Source organism: Euprymna scolopes, chromosome 40 (genome assembly GCF_053919585.1).
Source record: "Euprymna scolopes isolate OS-2025 chromosome 40, ASM5391958v1, whole genome shotgun sequence".
In the NCBI taxonomy this organism is placed as follows: domain Eukaryota; kingdom Metazoa; phylum Mollusca; class Cephalopoda; order Sepiida; family Sepiolidae; genus Euprymna; species Euprymna scolopes.
Genome location: NC_136521.1, coordinates 30,560,366 through 30,580,409, shown reverse-complemented (window position 1 = coordinate 30,580,409; position 20,044 = coordinate 30,560,366). Strand labels below are relative to the sequence as shown.

The window sequence follows — 20,044 nt, the reverse complement described above, 5'->3', positions numbered from 1 at the left end:
ATCTCACCCCACTTTTCAAAGCCATCAGTACCTAACCAGCTCAGCCTGTTCAGATATAATCACACTTTTCCATCTCATACATATCGAAGCACACCACAGATCTTACCAAACTAGCTCAGTTAGCTCAGATCTATCAACATGCTTTCACCCCATCCAGATATCACCACACTTTTGTGACCTATCCAAATCTAACCACATTTTCCTAATCTCCCTTATATCATCCAGATCTAACCATACTTTTCCAGCCCATCAAGATCCAATCACATTTCTAGCCAAATTGAAACACTTTGCCAGCTCAACCTGATCTAACCACTCTTTTCTAGCCCAACCTGATTTGACAACATTTTTCCAGCCTAGCCAGATCTAATCATATCCTTTTTCCAACCAATCCTTGTTTAACCACACTTTTTCAGCCCAACTTGATCTGACCACGTTTTCCAGCTCAGCCTAATCTAATCACTCATTTTTCCCATCCATCCAGATCTAACTGAACTTGTCCAATCCTAACGGTAGTTTTCCAAGCCATCCAGATTGCACCAAACTCGTCCAGACCTAATCATATTTACTCGCTCATCAAAATTTTACAAAACTAACACATCTTGTTCAAATTTTACAGCACTGTTTAGCTATAGTAATTAAATAAATTCAAGGAAAATCTCATTAAATAGACACATTAAATAAATTCAAGGAAAATCTCATCAAAAAGACACATTAAACATTATATGCAACAGAGAGAAACTTGAATGCCTACTATACACTATCCTTGATTGTGCAAAGTCTCTTTACACGGGTTCGTCAGAGTAACAGGGCATGAACTTTTTCCTATGTGTAAACCCTGATTAATTATACAAAATTATATGGTATTTGTGGCTTGAATAAGATCTCCTCAGTATGGCTAACCACAGTGGCTTATACAAGCAATGGTGCATCTTTGTCAAGTAATGTTGTCTATAATAACATCACTAAGATAGTTGTTCCACCAGACTAGATGAATTCCTTTCCTGGAATCCAGTAACACCAAGAGACTGTAAGAAAGATACTATAACATTTAAATCCCAATTGGGGAAAATTATGTTCCAATTTCTTTAGTAACTCAGTGTTTGAGAGATAAAAGAAGTGTTAGTCCGCTGAAACGGGCTCTTTGATTTCTGAGAAATTTGATTGAAGTAAAATAAAACATTCAAAGTGAAAAGAAAGTGATTAAGCTTGTTATTTAATAATTTTTAAAAAACTAGAAAATTTGCTGAAGAAAATATTGAATAAAGAAGGTTATACTATTTTAAAGTCTTATCTTGTGTTATTATGTACATAACGTTTAATTAAATGTTTTTGTTGTCTATGGTCATGTCTACATCTGTGACATGACTCGTTTTGACTTGTTTGTTGGTTAGAGATTATAATGCTATTTTAGTTTATCAGCAAATATATGCAAAATTTTAGATAGCTACCATTTAATTTAGGTAGGTCAATTAAATAGTTACCATTTAATTTAAGTAGGTCAATTAAATAGCTGCCATTCAATTTAGGTATGTCAATTAAATAGTTACTATTCAATTTAGGTATGTCAATTAAATAGTAACTATTCAATGTAGGTATTTCAATTAAATAGTTACTATTCAATTTAGGTATGTCAATTAAATAGTTACTATGCAATTTAGGTATGTCAATTAAATAGTTACTATTCAATTTAGGTATGTCAATTAAATAGTTACTATTCAATTTAGGTATGTCAATTAAATAGTTACTATTCAATTTAGGTATATCAATTAAATAGTTACTATTCAATTTAGGTATGTCAATTGAATAGTTACTATTCAATTTAGGTAAATCAATTAAATAGCTACCATTTAATTTAGGTAGGTCACAAAATTATTTAATTTAGCTACCAGTTATCAGCTAAGTAGCTATTATTTAACTGACGATCAATTAAATAGCTACAATTTAATTTAAGTATGTCAAGTAAATGGCATACCTAAATTAAGTGCTAGCTAAGTAATAGCTATAATTAAATTTATGTAGGTCAACTAAATAGCTATTATTTAATTTAAGCAGATCAACTAATAGCTACAATTTAATTTAGGTAGGTTAATTAAATAGCTACCATTTAATTTAGGTAGGTTGATTAAATAGCTACAATTTAATTTAGGTGGGTTAATTAGATAGCTGCAATTTAATTTAGGTAGGTTTATTAAATAGCTACAATTTAATTTAGGTAGGTTAATTAAATCGCTATTATTTAATTTAGGTGGGTTAATTAAATAGCTACCATTTAATTTAGGTAGGTTGATTAAATAGCTACAATTTAATTTAGGTGGGTTAATTAAATCGCTATTATTTAATTTAGGTGGGTTAATTAAATAGCTACCATTTAATTTAGGTAGGTTGATTAAATAGCTACAATTTAATTTAGGTGGGTTAATTAAATAGCTGCAATTTAATTTAGGTAGGTTTATTAAATAGCTACCATTTAATTTAGGTAGGTTAATTAAATAGCTACAATTTAATTTAGGTAGGTTAATTAAATAGCTACAATTTAATTTAGGTAGGTTAATTAAATAGCTACCATTTAATTTAGGTAGGTTAATTAAATAGCTACCATTTAATTTAGGTATGTTAATTAAATAGCTACAATTTAATTTAGGTAGGTTAATTAAATAGCTACAATTTAATTTAGGTAGGTTAATTAAATAGCTACAATTTAATTTAGGTAGGTTAATTAAATAGCTACAATTTAATTTAGGTAGGTTTATTAAATAACTGCAATTTAATTTAGGTAGGTTAATTAAATAGCTACAATTTAATTTAGGTAGGTTAATTAAATAGCTACAATTTAATTTAGGTAGGTTAATTAAATAGCTACAATTTAATTTAGGTAGGTTGATTAAATAGCTACAATTTAATTTAGGTGGGTTAATTAAATAGCTGCAATTTAATTTAGGTAGGTTTATTAAATAGCTACCATTTAATTTAGGTAGGTTAATTAAATAGCTACAATTTAATTTAGGTAGGTTAATTAAATAGCTACAATTTAATTTAGGTAGGTTAATTAAATAGCTACCATTTAATTTAGGTAGGTTTATTAAATAGCTACCATTTAATTTAGGTAGGTTAATTAAATAGCTACAATTTAATTTAGGTAGGTTTATTAAATAGCTACAATTTAATTTAGGTAGGTTAATTAAATCGCTATTATTTAATTTAGGTGGGTTAATTAAATAGCTACAATTTAATTTAGGTAGGTTGATTAAATAGCTACAATTTAATTTAGGTGGGTTAATTAAATAGCTGCAATTTAATTTAGGTAGGTTTATTAAATAGCTACCATTTAATTTAGGTAGGTTAATTTAATTTAGGTAGGTTAATTAAATAGCTACAATTTAATTTAGGTAGGTTAATTAAATAGCTACAATTTTATTTAGGTAGGTTAATTAAATAGCTACAATTTAATTTAGGTAGGTTAATTAAATAGCTACAATTTAATTTAGGTAGGTTAATTAAATAGCTACAATTTAATTTAGGTAGGTTAATTAAATAGCTACAATTTAATTTAGGTAGGTTAATTAAATAGCTACAATTTAATTTAGGTAGGTTAATTAAATAACTGCAATTTAATTTAGGTAGGTTAATTAAATAGCTACAATTTAATTTAGGTAGGTTAATTAAATAGCTACAATTTAATTTAGGTAGGTTAATTAAATAGCTACAATTTAATTTAGGTAGGTTGATTAAATAGCTACAATTTAATTTAGGTGGGTTAATTAAATAGCTGCAATTTAATTTAGGTAGGTTTATTAAATAGCTACCATTTAATTTAGGTAGGTTAATTAAATAGCTACAATTTAATTTAGGTAGGTTAATTAAATAGCTACAATTTAATTTAGGTAGGTTAATTAAATAGCTACCATTTAATTTAGGTAGGTTTATTAAATAGCTACCATTTAATTTAGGTAGGTTAATTAAATAGCTACAATTTAATTTAAGTAGGTTTATTAAATAGCTACAATTTAATTTAGGTAGGTTAATTAAATCGCTATTATTTAATTTAGGTGGGTTAATTAAATAGCTACAATTTAATTTAGGTAGGTTGATTAAATAGCTACAATTTAATTTAGGTGGGTTAATTAAATAGCTGCAATTTAATTTAGGTAGGTTTATTAAATAGCTACCATTTAATTTAGGTAGGTTAATTTAATTTAGGTAGGTTAATTAAATAGCTACCATTTAATTTAGGTAGGTTAATTAAATAGCTACCATTTAATTTAGGTAGGTTAATTAAATAGCTACAATTTAATTTAGGTAGGTTAATTAAATAGCTACAATTTAATTTAGGTAGGTTAATTAAATAGCTACAATTTAATTTAGGTAGGTTAATTAAATAGCTACAATTTAATTTAGGTAGGTTAATTAAATAGCTGCAATTTAATTTAGGTAGGTTGATTAAATAGTCTACAATTTAATTCAGATATGTCAACTAAACAGCTACTATTTTATTCAGATAGGTCAACAAAATAGCCACCATTTAATTTAGCTGGGTCAATTAAATAGTTATTTAATTTAGGTAGGTCAATTAAATCAGGGAGATCAACAAAATTATTTGAAAATCATCTGTTTTACATACTGGCATGCATTGGATGGCTTTTAGAAATTAATTTCTAAATCAACCCAACTCTGACCAGGTCTTTATTTATCCTCCATTATCTCAAGTCAACTCATATCACTTGCTCTATATGTTTTTCTTGGCCTCCTCCCATGAAATAACTTTGCTATCTCAATTGTTGTACATCTACTGACCCCAAAACTCTCATCCATTCAACATGATCATACCATCAAAACCTACTTTTCTGCATACATCTCCATATACTCTCTAAATTTAATATTTTTTGACGTAATCAGAACTATTTAAGTTCATATTACACATCCATCATATATATATATGAAACTTTTGCAACCTACATAATTTTTTCGACTGGTATCTCTGTTTATTTGTCATATTTTAGAAAGTGTGTGTGTGTATGTGGAGGCGACTCTTATACTAATTCTGGGTCTTTTATTGTAAATATTCCTTCATGCTATTTTTTATACTTATAATTTTTACTCGCCACTAGTGTATTACATCGGTGTTAAGTGAAAAAAGTAAATTTGTTTCAATGAATTGTGACTAAATCATTATTATTGCAATGGTTTTGTGAATGATATTAATGTGACTTTTAAAGTTAAGATTTTGCACACTCATGTTTTCGGGCAGTGTGTCGTATTTTGTATCGATTTTTATGCAAATAAATACGAGATTTGTAGTTACTAACATTCTTCCGATTGTAACGTTGCCGTTACATACAAATAAGGGGAACAAAATAAATATCCGGGTGAGCATTTTTTAAAAAAAATTTCTTTATTCCGTTACTTTCGGCATCACTTTAAAAGTCGCTCGCTGCCACATGTCCATCTTACCTGGAACGCATTTCTATTTTTTTCGATCGCATACTAGTATTAGCCAGCTATTTCTCACCTTTGACTTTTAACATCAATTTTCTTTCTTTCAAACATATGCTGCATTTTTTCTTTTTCTTCTCGTGCATACTTCCTAATTTGCATATGTGCATTTTTTTGGCTATTGCTGCTGCTGCTAATTTCTCACACACTCATATGCACTAGGTTAGTCAGGCAATATTTCGTTTAATAAAAATTTGTTCAGGGATACTTGTCTCATCAACTCATTTGAAGAAATGTAAAGATATAGAATCGGTTCTGAGCATTCCTGATCGTGCTCGAAAAAGGATCAGAGAGTATTAAGAACACCACCGTTGCTGGGCCTCTCCTGTGGGGCTACCACAAAATTAGGAATCTAGGTATTCATCCCCCGGTAATAAATATCTTATTTTAAAGTATCTTTTATTGTTTTGTATAATATATGTTGATTTTCTTTGATAATTTTGAATTGTAAGAAATGTGTTCACTATACTTTTGGTTTTAGTCTTTCATTCTAAAGATAGATATGTTTGGAATCTATGTTTAATACATGAGCTGTGGAATACAATTACTTATATTATAACAAGGATAAAATCATGTTAGTGATACACCGTTTGGAAGATCATTTTAAACGTAAATGTTATTCAGTACCAACGAGCTTCTCTGGGCTTTTCATTCTAATGATGGATATGTTTGGAATCTATGTTTTATATATAAGCTGTGGAATAAAATAACGTATATTATAACTAGGGCTATGACAACAGAATATTCTTTTCATTGTTTTAACTCTCGAGTGTATATCCGACACAGTTAATCAACCGAGAACCACATCACTCTATATAAAAAGCATATAAGATATCAACGGATACACACTCGAGAGTCAAAACAGTGAAAAGAATATGCTGTTGTCCTAGCCCTAATTATAACACTGGTAACCTCAACATGATCTGAGCATGCAATTTGGGATTCCTTCTATTACTAACTTAAGTTTCACACACCTGCCTTCTAGTAATGATGATCATAATCGCGATAAAAATAAAAGTGGGAGCGTGAAACAATTATCACTTTTTGTTTAGCCCAGCCATAACTTTCTGTGCTTTTAACTAACTCTGACAAGTCCAAACGTGGGAAACTCAGTCGCTGGTAAAAATGCGCCCAAAGTGTGTTAAGAAAACCACCACTGTTGGCCTTCTTTTATTGAACAATGAAGAATCTAGGTTCTCCGTAAGCAACTTTTCTATCTTAAAGGTAGAGTAAAATCATAAATATTTTTAGTGTTTTGTATAAGGTATGTACTAAATTTTGTATAATGCATGTATTAAATTTTGTATAATGTATGTATTTAATTATGTATAATGCATGTATTAAATTTTGTATAATGTATGTAATAAATTTAGTATAATGTATGTACTAAATTTTGTATAATGTATGTAGCAAATTATGTATAATGCATGTACTAAATTTTGTATAATATATGTAATAAATTTTGTATAATGTATGCAATAAATTTTGTATAATGTATGCAATAAATTTTGTATAATGTATGCAATAAATTTTGTATAATGTATACAATAAATTTTGTATAATGTATGCAATAAATTTTGTATAATGTATGTATTAAATTTTGTATAATGCATGTATAAAATTTTGTATAATGCATGTACTAAATTTTGTATACTGTATGCAATAAATTTGTATAATGTATGCAATAAATTTTGTATAATGTATGCAATAAATTTTGTATAATGTATGCAATAAATTTTGTATAATGTATGCAATAAATTTTGTATAATGTATGCAATAAATTTTGTATAATGTATGTACTAAATTTTGTATAATGTATGTAATAAATTTTATATAATTCATGTACTAAATTTTGTATAATGCATGTATTAAATTTTGTATAATGTATGTAATAAATTTAGTATAATGTATGCAATAAATTTTGTATAATGTATGCAATAAATTTTGTATAATGTATGTACTAAATTTTGTATAATGTATGTACTAAATTTTGTATAATGCATGTACTAAATTTTGTATAATGCATGTATTAAATTTTGTATAATGCATGTATTAAATTTTGTATAATGCATGTATTAAATTTTGTATAATGTATGTAATAAATTTAGTATAATGTATGCAATAAATTTTGTATAATGTATGTACTAAATTTTATATAATGTATGTACTAAATTTTGTATAATCCATGTACTAAATTTTGTATAATGCATGTATTAAATTTTGTATAATGCATGTATTAAATTTTGTATAATGCATGTATTAAATTTTGTATAATGTATGTAATAAATTTAGTATAATGTATGCAATAAATTTTGTATAATGTATGCAATAAATTTTGTATAATATATGTACTAAATTTTGTATAATGTATGTACTAAATTTTATATAATTCATGTACTAAATTTTGTATAATGCATGTATTAAATTTTGTATAATGTATGTAATAAATTTAGTATAATGTATGCAATAAATTTTGTATAATGTATGCAATAAATTTTGTATAATGTATGTACTAAATTTTGTATAATGTATGTACTAAATTTTGTATAATGCATGTACTAAATTTTGTATAATGCATATATTAAATTTTGTATAATGCATGTATTAAATTTTGTATAATGCATGTATTACATTTTGTATAATGTATGTAATAAATTTAGTATAATGTATGCAATAAATTTAGTATAATGTATGTACTAAATTTTGTATAATCCATGTACTAAATTTTGTATAATGCATGTATTAAATTTTGTATAATGCATGTATTAAATTTCGTATAATGCATGTATTAAATTTTGTATAATGCATGTATTAAATTTTGTATAATGCATGTATTAAATTTTGTATAATGCATGTATTAAATTTTGTATAATGTATGTAATAGATTTAGTATAATGTATGCAATAAATTTTGTATAATGTATGCAATAAATTTTGTATAATGTATGTACTAAATTTTGTATAATGTATGTACTAAATTTTATATAATTCATGTACTAAATTTTGTATAATGCATGTATTAAATTTTGTATAATGCATGTATTAAATTTGGTATAATGTATGTAATAAATTTAGTATAATGTATGCAATAAATTTTGTATAATGTATGCAATAAATTTTGTATAATGCATGTACTAAATTTTGTATAATGTATGCAATAAATTTTGTATAATGTATGTATTAAATTTTGTATAATGCATGTATAAAATTTTGTATAATGCATGTATTAAATTATGTATAATGAATGTACTAAATTTTGTATAATGTATGCAATCAATTTTGTATAATGTATGCAATAAATTTTGTATAATGTATGCAATAAATTTTGTATAATGTATGCAATAAATTTTGTATAATGTATGCAATAAATTTTGTATAATGTATGCTATAAATTTTGTATAATGTATGTACTAAATTTTGTATAATGTATGTACTAAATTTTATATAATTCATGTACTAAATTTTGTATAATGCATGTATTAAATTTTGTATAATACATGTATTAAATTTTGTATAATGTATGTAATTAATTTTGTATAATGTATGCAATAAATTTTGTATAATGTATGACTTAAATTTTGTATAATGTATGTACTAAATTTTGTATAATGTATGTACTAAATTTTGTATAATCCATGTACTAAATTTTGTATAATGCATGTATTAAATTTTGTATAATGCATATATAAAATTTTGTATAATGCATGTATTAAATTTTGTATAATGCATGTATTAAATTTTGTATAATGCATGTATTAACTTTTGTATAATGCATGTATTAAATTTTGTATAATGTATGTAATAAATTTAGTATAATGTATGCAATAAATTTTGTATAATGTATGCAATAAATTTTGTATAATGTATGTACTAAATTTTGTATAATGTATGTACTAAATTTTATATAATTCATGTACTAAATTTTGTATAATGCATGTATTAAATTTTGTATAATGCATGTATTTAATTTTGTATAATGTATGTAATAAATTTAGTATAATGTATGCAATAAATTTTGTATAATGTATGCAATAAATTTTGTATAATGTATGAACTAAATTTTGTATAATGTATGTACTAAATTTTGAATAATGCATGTACTACATTTTGTATAATGCATGTATTAAATTTCGTATAATGCATGTATTAAATTTTGTATAATGCATGTATAAAATTTAGTATAATGTATGTAATAAATTTAGTATAATGTATGCAATAAATTTTGTATAATGTATGTACTAAATTTCGTATAATGTATGTACTAAATTTTGTATAATCCATGTACTAAATTTTGTATAATGCATGTATTAAATTTTGTATAATGCATGTATTAAATTTTGTATAATGCATGTATTAAATTTGTATAATGCATGTACTAAATTTTGTATAATGCATGTATTAAATTGTGTATAATGCATGTATTAAATTTTGTATAATGTATGTAATAAATTTAGTATAATGTATGCAATAAATTTTGTATAATGTATGCAATAAATTTTGTATAATGTAAGCAATAAATTTTGTATAATATATGTAATAAATTTTGTATAATTTATGTACTAAATTTTGTATAATGTATGTAATAAATTTTGTATATATGTAATACATGTATGTAATAAATTTTGTATAATGTAAGCAATAAATATTGTATAATGTAAGCAGTAAATTTTGTATAATGTATGTAATAAATTTTGTATAATGTATGTACTAAATTTTGTATGTATGTACTAAATTTTGTATGTATGTAATAAATGTATGCAATAAAGTTTGTATAATGTATGTACTAAATTTTCTATAATGTATGCAATAAATTTTGTATAATGTATGCCTTTAATTTTGTATAATGCATGTATTAAATTTTGTATAATGCATGTATTAAATTATGTATAATGCATGTACTAAATTTTGTATAATGTATGCAATAAATTTTGTATAATGTATGCAATAAATTTTGTATAATGTATGTAATAAATTTTGTATACTGTATGTACTAAATTTTGTATTATATATGTACTAAATTTTGTATAATGTATGTACTAAATTTTGTATAATTCATGTACTACATTTTGTATAATGCATGTATTAAATTTTGTATAATGCATGTATTAAATTTTGTATAATGCATGTATTAAATTATGTATAATGCATGTACTAAATTTTGTATAATGTATGCAATAAATTTTGTATAATGTATGCAATAAATTTTGTATAATGTATGTACTAAATTTTGTATAATGTATGTACTAAATTTTGTATAATGTATGTAGTAAATTTTGTATAATTAATGTACTAAATTTTGTATAATGCATGTATTAAATTTTGTATAATGCATGTATTAAATTTTGTATAATGCATGTATTAAATTTTGTATAATGTATGTAATAAATTTAGTATAATGTATGCAATAAATTTTCTATAATGTATGCAATAAAGTTTGTATGATGTATGTACTAAATTTTGTATAATGCATGTATTAATTTTGTATAATGCATGTACTAAATTTTGTATAATGCATGTATTAAATTTTGTATAATGCATGTATTAAATTTTGTATAATGCATGTATTAAATTTTGTATAATGTATGTAATAAATTTAGTATAATGTATGCTATAAATTTTGTATAATGTATGTACTAAATTTTGTATAATGTATGTACTAAATTTTGTATAATGCATGTACTAAATTTTGTATAATGCATGTATTAAATGTTGTATAATGCATGTATTAAATTTTGTATAATGCATGTATTAAATTTTATATAATGCATGTATTAAATTTTGTATAATGTATGTAATAAATTTATATAATGTATGCAATAAATTTTGTATAATGTATGTACTAAATTTAGTATAATGTATGCAATAAATTTTGTATAATGTATGTACTAAATTTTGTATAATGTATGTACTAAATTTTGAATAATGCATGTACTAAATTTTGTATAATGCATGTATTAAATTTTGTAGATTGCATGTACTAAATTTTGTATAATGCATGTATAAAATTTTGTATAATGTATGTAATAAATTTCGTATCATGTATGCCATACATTTTGTATAATGTATGTACTAAATTTCGTATAATGTATGTACTAAATTTTGTATAATCCATGTACTAAATTTTGTATAATGCATGTACTAAATTTTGTATAATGCATGTATTAAATTTGTATAATGCATGTACTAAATTTTGTATAATGCATGTATTAAATTTTGTATAATGCATGTATTAAATTTTGTATAATGTATGTAATAAATTTAGTATAATGTATGCAATAAATTTTGTATAATGTATGCAATAAATTTTGTATAATGTAAGCAATAAATTTTGTATAATATATGTAATAACTTTTGTATAATGTATGTACTAAATTTTGTATAATGTATGTAATAAATTTTGTATATATGTAATAAATGTATGTAATAAATTTTGTATAATGTAAGCAATAAATTTTGTATAATGTAAGCAGTAAATTTTGTATAATGTATGTAATAAATTGTGTATAATGTATATACTAAATTTTGTATGTATGTACTAAATTTTGTATGTATGTAATAAATGTATGCAATAAAGTTTGTATAATGTATGTACTAAATTTTCTATAATGTATGCAATACATTTTGTATAATGTATGCATTTAATTTTGTATAATGCATGTATTAAATTTTGTATAATGCATGTATTAAATTATGTATAATGCATGTACTAAATTTTGTATAATGTATGCAATAAATTTGTATAATGTATGCAATAAATATTGTATAATATATGCAATAAATTTTGTATAATGTATGCAATAAATTTTGTATACTGTATGTACTAAATTTTGTATTATATATGTACTAAATTTTGTATAATGTATGTACTAAATTTTGTATAATTCATGTACTAAATTTTGTATAATGCATGTATTAAATTTTGTATAATGCATGTATTAAATTTTGTATAATGCATGTATTAAATTTTGTATAATGCATGTATTGAATTATGTATAATGCATGTACTAAATTTTGTATAATGTATGCAATAAATTTTGTATAATGTATGCAATAAATTTTGTATAATGTATGTACTAAATTTTGTATAATGTATGTACTAAATTTTGTATAATGTATGTACTAAATTTTGTATAATGTATGTAGTAAATTTTGTATAATTAATGTACTAAATTTTGTATAATGCATGTATTAAATTTTGTATAATGCATGTATTAAATTTTGTATAATGCATGTATTAAATTTTGTATAATGTATGTAATAGATTTAGTATAATGTATGCAATCAATTTTGTATAATGTATGCAATAAATTTTGTATAATGTATGTACTAAATTTTGTATAATGCATGTACTAAATTTTGTATAATGCATGTATTAAATTTTGTATAATGCATGTATTAAATTTTGTATAATGCATGTATTAAATTTTGTATAATGCATGTATTAAATTTTTTATAATGTATGTAATAAATTTATATAATGTATGCAATAAATTTTGTATAATGTATGTACTAAATTTTGTATAATGCATGTATTAAATTTTGTATAATGCATGTACTAAATTTTGTATAATGCATGTATTAAATTTTGTATAATGCATGTATTAAATTTTGTATAATGCATGTATTAAATTTTGTATAATGTATGTAATAGATTTAGTATAATGTATGCAATAAATTTTGTATAATGTATGCAATAAATTTTGTATAATGTATGTACTAAATTTTGTATAATGCATGTACTAAATTTTGTATAATGCATGTATTAAATTTTGTATAATGCATGTATTAAATTTTGTATAATGCATGTATTAAATTTTGTATAATGCATGTATTAAATTTTTTATAATGTATGTAATAAATTTATATAATGTATGCAATAAATTTTGTATAATGTATGTACTAAATTTTGTATAATGCATGTATTAAATTTTGTATAATGCATGTACTAAATTTTGTATAATGCATGTATTAAATTTTGTATAATGCATGTATTAAATTTTGTATAATGCATGTATTAAATTTTGTATAATGTATGTAATAAATTTAGTATAATGTATGCAATAAATTTTTTTATAATGTATGTACTAAATTTTGTATAATGTATGCAATAAATTTTGTATAATGTATGTATTAAATTTTGTATAATGCATGTATTAAATTTTGTATAATGCATGTATTAAATTATGTATAATGAATGTACTAAATTTTGTATTATGTATGCAATCAATTTTGTATAATGTATGCAATAAATTTTGTATAATGTATGCAATAAATTTTGTATAATGTATGCAATAAATTTTGTATAATGTATGCAATAAATTTTGTATAATGTATGTACTAAATTTTGTATAATGTATGTACTAAATTTTATATAATTCATATATAAATTTTGTATAATGCATGTATTAAATTTTGTATAATGCATGTATTAAATTTTGTATAATGTATGTAATAAATTTTGTATAATGTATGCAATAAATTTTGTATAATGTATGCAATAAATTTTGTATAATGTATGTACTAAATTTTGTATAATGTATGTGGTAAATTTTGTATAATGCATGTACTAAATTTTGTATAATGCATGTATTAAATTTTGTATAATGCATGTATTAAATTTTGTATAATGCATGTATTAAATTTTGTATAATGTATGTAATAAATTTAGTATAATGTATGCAATAAATTTAGTATAATGTATGCAATAAATTTTGTATAATGTATGCAATAAATTTTGTATAATGTAAGCAATAAATATTGTATAATGTATGTAATAAATTTTGTATAATGTATGTAATAAATTTTGTATAATGTATGTAATAAATTTTGTATAATGTATGTAATAAATTTTGTATGTAGGTAATAAATGTATGTAATAAATTTTGTATAATGTAAGCAATAAATTTTGTATAATGTAAGCAATAAATTTTGTATAATGTATGTAATAAATTTTGTATAATGTATGTACTAAATTTTGTATGTATGTAATAAATTTTGTATAATGTATGTAATAAATGCGTTAATTGTACTTTTAGTTTTGGCTTTTCGTTTCAATGATGTACATGTTTAGAATATACGTTTAATACACGAACTGTCAAATAAAATTATTGTAATAACAATAGTGTTAGTACAAAGTTAAAATTTTGTTATTTAGGCATGGACTACAACTTCCGTTTTTATAACTTTATGTCTTTGTCCTAAACACCTTGTAAATGAACAAACTCCTGTGAAAAATCGCAAAGATTTTGTGGCTCACAAGAAAATTCTTTTGTCTGTTGTCCACTTATTTAAATAGGGATGTTATATTTATCATCTAAGAATAAAGTGGTGTCAATGGTCACATAAAATACAAGATTATACGACTCTGAACAAAATTAAGTTAAATCATCCATGATAAAGTTTGAAAAGACACAGAAGAAACAGAAAAACAAATCGTTAAAGATCATTCAGGTGTCAAACAACAAGAAAACAATCCAATCCAAAAAAATATCTTCAAACTCCACCCATGAATCTTTTGTTAAATCAAACTGTTATTTTGAACGACAATTAAATCTCTGAAATGAGGGGGAATCAATGTTTATTCACGGATTTTTTTTAGGTCAAAATGAACCATTTGAACATTTATTTAATTCATTGTACTACTAGTGCTGCTACCCAGGGATTAAAACAGTTGAAATTCAGTCAAAAAAATATTTTCAAGCTCAACCAATAATATTTTTTATTGAAGTAAACTGTAACTGTGAAAAGCAAATCTTTTTTAGGGAGGAAGGCAACGTTTTTACTGATGTACTCTCCAGCTTTCTACCCCCCTCTCTCTGTTTTTATATTATTGTATAACACTTTTTATTTGTATAAATACATGTTTCAGCTGTGATTTATTTTAAAAAATCCAACTTTATCAGGCCATTGGTCTCGACTGTTTTCAAATACATTTAAAAACAGATGAGACCTTTTGTCTGATAAAGTTGTTTTTTTAAGTAAATCGTAACTGAAACGTGTGAATATCTGTAGCCAATAAAATGTGTGTAAAGAAAATTAAACACACACACACACAATATATATGTATATATATATATATATATATATATATATATATATATATATATATATAGTGTTGAATTAAAATAAAATGAGGATGAACGAGGTAAGTCCAAACTGCTTGTTCTCTTAAAATAAGGATATATATATATATATATATATATATATATATATATATATATATATATATGACAAATGCATTTTAGTGTCTGAAGAGTAGCTATTTTAGGAATATTTTTAAATAATAAAATGTTTAAATTTGTCCAAATGATTACGAAACAATTGTAACACATAAGGAAATACACCATATAAGGTTCTCATTTTATATTTTGTGTCTTGATTTTTGCAAAATATGCTCGATTATGAAAACCGATAATTATGAAGCTTAAATGATCGAGTCAATTAATATGGACTTCATTGGCATATGAACATTGCCGAAATATTTTTGATAAAAAGATATTAATAACATATATATATATTTATTTATTTTACATAAGCAGTAATATATTGCTACACAGTCATGCTCATGACTGTGTAGCAATATATTACTGCTTATGTAAAATAAATGACAATATACTTTGCTCTATTTCGGTATTGAGCACTCTTGTATTAACCTCGTTATACTTCACTGGTTACTTTATCCCTGAACAATAACAACGTCAATATATATATATATATATATATATATATATATATATATATATATATATATATATATATATATATATATATATACACGTTCCTCTATGGGTAAAGCACTCTAGTTGGAGAAATGATGATTTCCACTTAGCAGAGCACAATACTATTCTATAAAAAGAATTGAGTTCTCTCACTTATCAATAGGGTAGAATGTAATCAAATGAAAAAATTCTGTAAAAGTAATATCATTTGTTCCCCTCACAGTAGTGTGTATGTTAGCTCAGCTTGTATAGAATTGAATGCCAGTGGTTGGTAGTGAGTAACGGCCGAATTTCAAATCTCAGGATCAATGTGCTTGTTATGTCTAGCCACACTGATGAGGCTTAAAACGACGAAACAGCCGTCTGTGGATAACTAAATCTAAATAATAAAGTATACATTTATCTCCCTACCATAACGTAAGATGTAACACAAGATCAAAAGATAGGGACTTGAAACTAGTGCCCTAGAGGAAGCAAACTCTGACCGAACAAAAATTGTCTGAGCAGCCCCATCAGCATACCCCGGCAGGAGAGCTTCAGGTGATTAACAATAAACTAACCCTTTTGATAGGTCAAGAAGGCAAAGCTTGGGAAGGTTGATGATGTAATGAATGCGAGCACATTTGGGTTCTTCCTCCTTACAAGAATATGATTGGTTGGTTAACTCATGTCGACTGACCCGAGCCATCTGGGAAAAATGTTAAAAGGTACACCAAGGCCTCTTGTTAAAGCTATACAAGCTCCAACCACAAACAGGCAACTTAGTAGATTTTTACTCGAATATTTTAGTCAAGAACACTCAGTTACTTTCAAACAAATATATCACTTCTTAGAACGGCATAGTATGATATCTTACACAGACAAAGAACAAGCCATCCCAAGAAATGGCAGAGACTCTGTCCATCTAACTTTGGTATGAATTCTAATCTCGAAGAGTTACTGTCAATTTGATTTGTAGCATGATCATTGATAGTTTTAATCCTACAAAATCAATGTTTGATTCACATTTTATTTTGTGAAACTTTTATAAATGTTTTTAACAACAAGCCAGGCATGTGGAGTCCCCCATCCACGAGTGATTAATTTACTTTCACCATAACTAATGCTTGTGCAAAATTTCTAAATATTTCAAGGCGTGCTTATCGAGAAAAGTGCAAACAAACGAACGGACGAGTGAATTACTAGGTCCAATCCCTCCTTTGTCGGAGGACCAACAAGATAATGTACTTCAATTCCATTTCTTTTGCATACTATTCTATCGATCTAGAGAATTTTCAGATGAACGTCATATTAACTCTATAGAACAGTTAAAGGGTTTAGCGAATTTAAAATGTTTAGAATTTATCAACAAATCGGCCAGCTGGAATAATTCAGTTGTTAACACATCACGCTAAACTCCAAGTTTCAATTTCTTCTCAGAATCTGCCTTTTTTTTTTAGTAAAGAGTATTATTTAAATACGATATAATTTCTTCATGTTAGAGTAGTTGGTTCGTTAGCTGAATGGGTAGAGAGCTGGATGCCAGTTATCATGGTAACTAAAGTGCGAGTTTCAAAATCGTGGTGGTGATGAACGGTATGTTTTGGATTAAATTATGTAACTATTTAATCTTGTGTGTGAGAGTTTCATTAATGATTCTTTCTGTATTTATCAATTTTGTACTTTGAAGCTTTTAATTTCTTATTCTGATTCAAAATGGATTTCTATATTTGGCATAATTATCAGTTATGCCCCAGTGTAATTAAGTTGTGTTATATTTTCATTTAAATTGTTTTGTTCTTACTATTAAAAAAAAAAATTAGATATGCAAATTGTTTTGTTCCTACTGTTAAAAAAAAAAAATTCAGTTTCTTGCCACATGATGTTGCATGCGTTCCTTTTTCTTTAAAAGACTGAGTTCTTTCTCTCTTGCTTGAGTAACCGTGAATTTTGTTCAATAAAGTCTTGGGAAGAGGTTTCGTTTTACATCTTCATTTACTTACAACACTACAATTTATTGAACAAAATTTTATTTCCCTCATGGAGAAGATCATTCGTTTAGACAAATTTGACGTATCCTTGGCAGACCCTCAGGCTAGCAAGCTTTGGAGATTGTGGTATCGTAAATTTAATTACTATTTATCAACTATTGCTTCGTTAAACCCTGATAAACTTGAAGTTCTTTATTTAAACATCGGTCCCACCGTTTCTGACGTTATCGAGGGTTGTTCAGGATTTGAACACACTGTCAAATTACTGAAAGGTGTTTACGACAAGTCTCCAAACGTTATTCATGCTAGACATCTGCTTTCCATGCGGTTGCAACAAGAAAACGAGTCTGTCGACCAATATCTTCAGGTCTTGAATCGACTTGCGGCTGACTGTTACTTTAAAGACGTTACTGCTACTACTTACCGGGATGAATCTGTCCATGATGCAGTTATACGTGGTCTCCGGTCCTCAGTAATACGTGCTAGACTACTTGAAACTGATACGCTAACTCTCAAAGAGGCTACTCAATGTGTTAGGGCTTTAGAACAAGCTCACTTTCGTGCTGAATCATACGCTTCCCCGATTGGAGCAGCCGCTGCTACTACTACTACTACTACTACTTCTATGAGAACTAATGATGTGTCTACTGGTCCTGCCGAGGAGGCCACCACTATTACTAAAATTTCTGATTCTATTGGTTCTCGTATGGAGTGTAACTGTACAATTTTCTGCTGCCCTTCCTGCTCATGGCAAGTATTACAACTGTGGCGGGAGACGTCACTTTAAGGATGATCACCGTCATTGTTCTGCCCGCGATAAGGTATGTCGAAACTGTGGTAAACTCGGTCATTTCTCCAAAGTTTGCCGTTCTACTATGCCGACACCTTCACGTTCTACTTCTGCTATTATAGTAACCCATACTAGAGGTGGTGATAAGTGCCATTACGAAAATTGTTGAATTAAAAGGAAAAAAAAAATAACTGCCCTCATAGACATCGGAAGTTCTGATAATTTTATCAGTGCTCGTATTGTTAAAACAATGAAGCTGTCTACTTCAAAACTTAATTCCGTAATTTCCATAGCATCATTCGCCGTTTCCCTCAAACTATCGGAATATTGCACTGAGAACATTTCCTTCAATGGTTGCGAGTATAAAGAAATTGACTTTACAGTGCTTCTTGATTCCTGTATGGATATTATACTCGGAGTTCCTTTTTAAAACTACATCAGGGTATCACTATTTCTTTTGGTGGATCTCAGGATATTCTAAAAATCTGCGCCCTAACCAAGATCAGCTGTGCCCCTGTGAAATTTTTTCGAAACCCCTGATTGCAAACCTATTGCTACTAAATCCCGAAATTACCGTACGAAGGATGTTCGATTCATTGAAAAGGAAATTCTACAACTGCTTGAGGATGATGTAATTGAAACAAGTTATTCACCATGGCGTGCTCGGATTGTTGTGACTTCGTCGCCTAATAAAAAGAAACGATTTATAGTTGATTTCTCTCAAACTATTAACTGTTTCACCTTACTTGATGCATACCCTTTGCCTCAGGTTGAGGATCGCGTGAACCAAATAGCCCAATATCGTATATTTAGTACAATTGACTTATCCAAAGCGTACTATCAAATCGAAATTTGTCCCAAAGATCGGCCCTACACGGCCTTTCAGGCAGGAAATCGTTTGTACCAATTCAAATGAATACCCATGGGTGTCATTAATGGGGTTTCTGTTTTTCAACGGTTTATGAATTCTTTCATTTCTGACAACAAATTATCTGGAACTTTTTCATATATAGATGATATTACTATCTGCGGTAAAACTTAGGAGGAACATGATGTTAATTTGGAATGTTTTTTAAA

General features: G+C 25.6%; 2 protein-coding genes across 3 annotated transcripts in view; one reads left to right on the top strand and one right to left on the bottom strand.

Annotated features, from left to right (window-relative positions):
- The window catches only part of LOC145265460 (uncharacterized), a 317,648-nt gene that overhangs the window by 213,371 nt on the left and 84,233 nt on the right, over window positions 1–20,044 (bottom strand). The window lies entirely within an intron of this gene.
- LOC145265761 (uncharacterized) lies at window positions 16,797–19,353 on the top strand. The gene is made up of 2 exons (XM_080121812.1): window positions 16,797–17,201; window positions 17,610–19,353. The coding sequence occupies exon 2, from the start codon at window positions 18,227–18,229 to the stop codon at window positions 18,962–18,964; it is 738 nt and encodes a 245-aa protein (XP_079977938.1). The 5' UTR covers window positions 16,797–17,201; window positions 17,610–18,226; the 3' UTR covers window positions 18,965–19,353.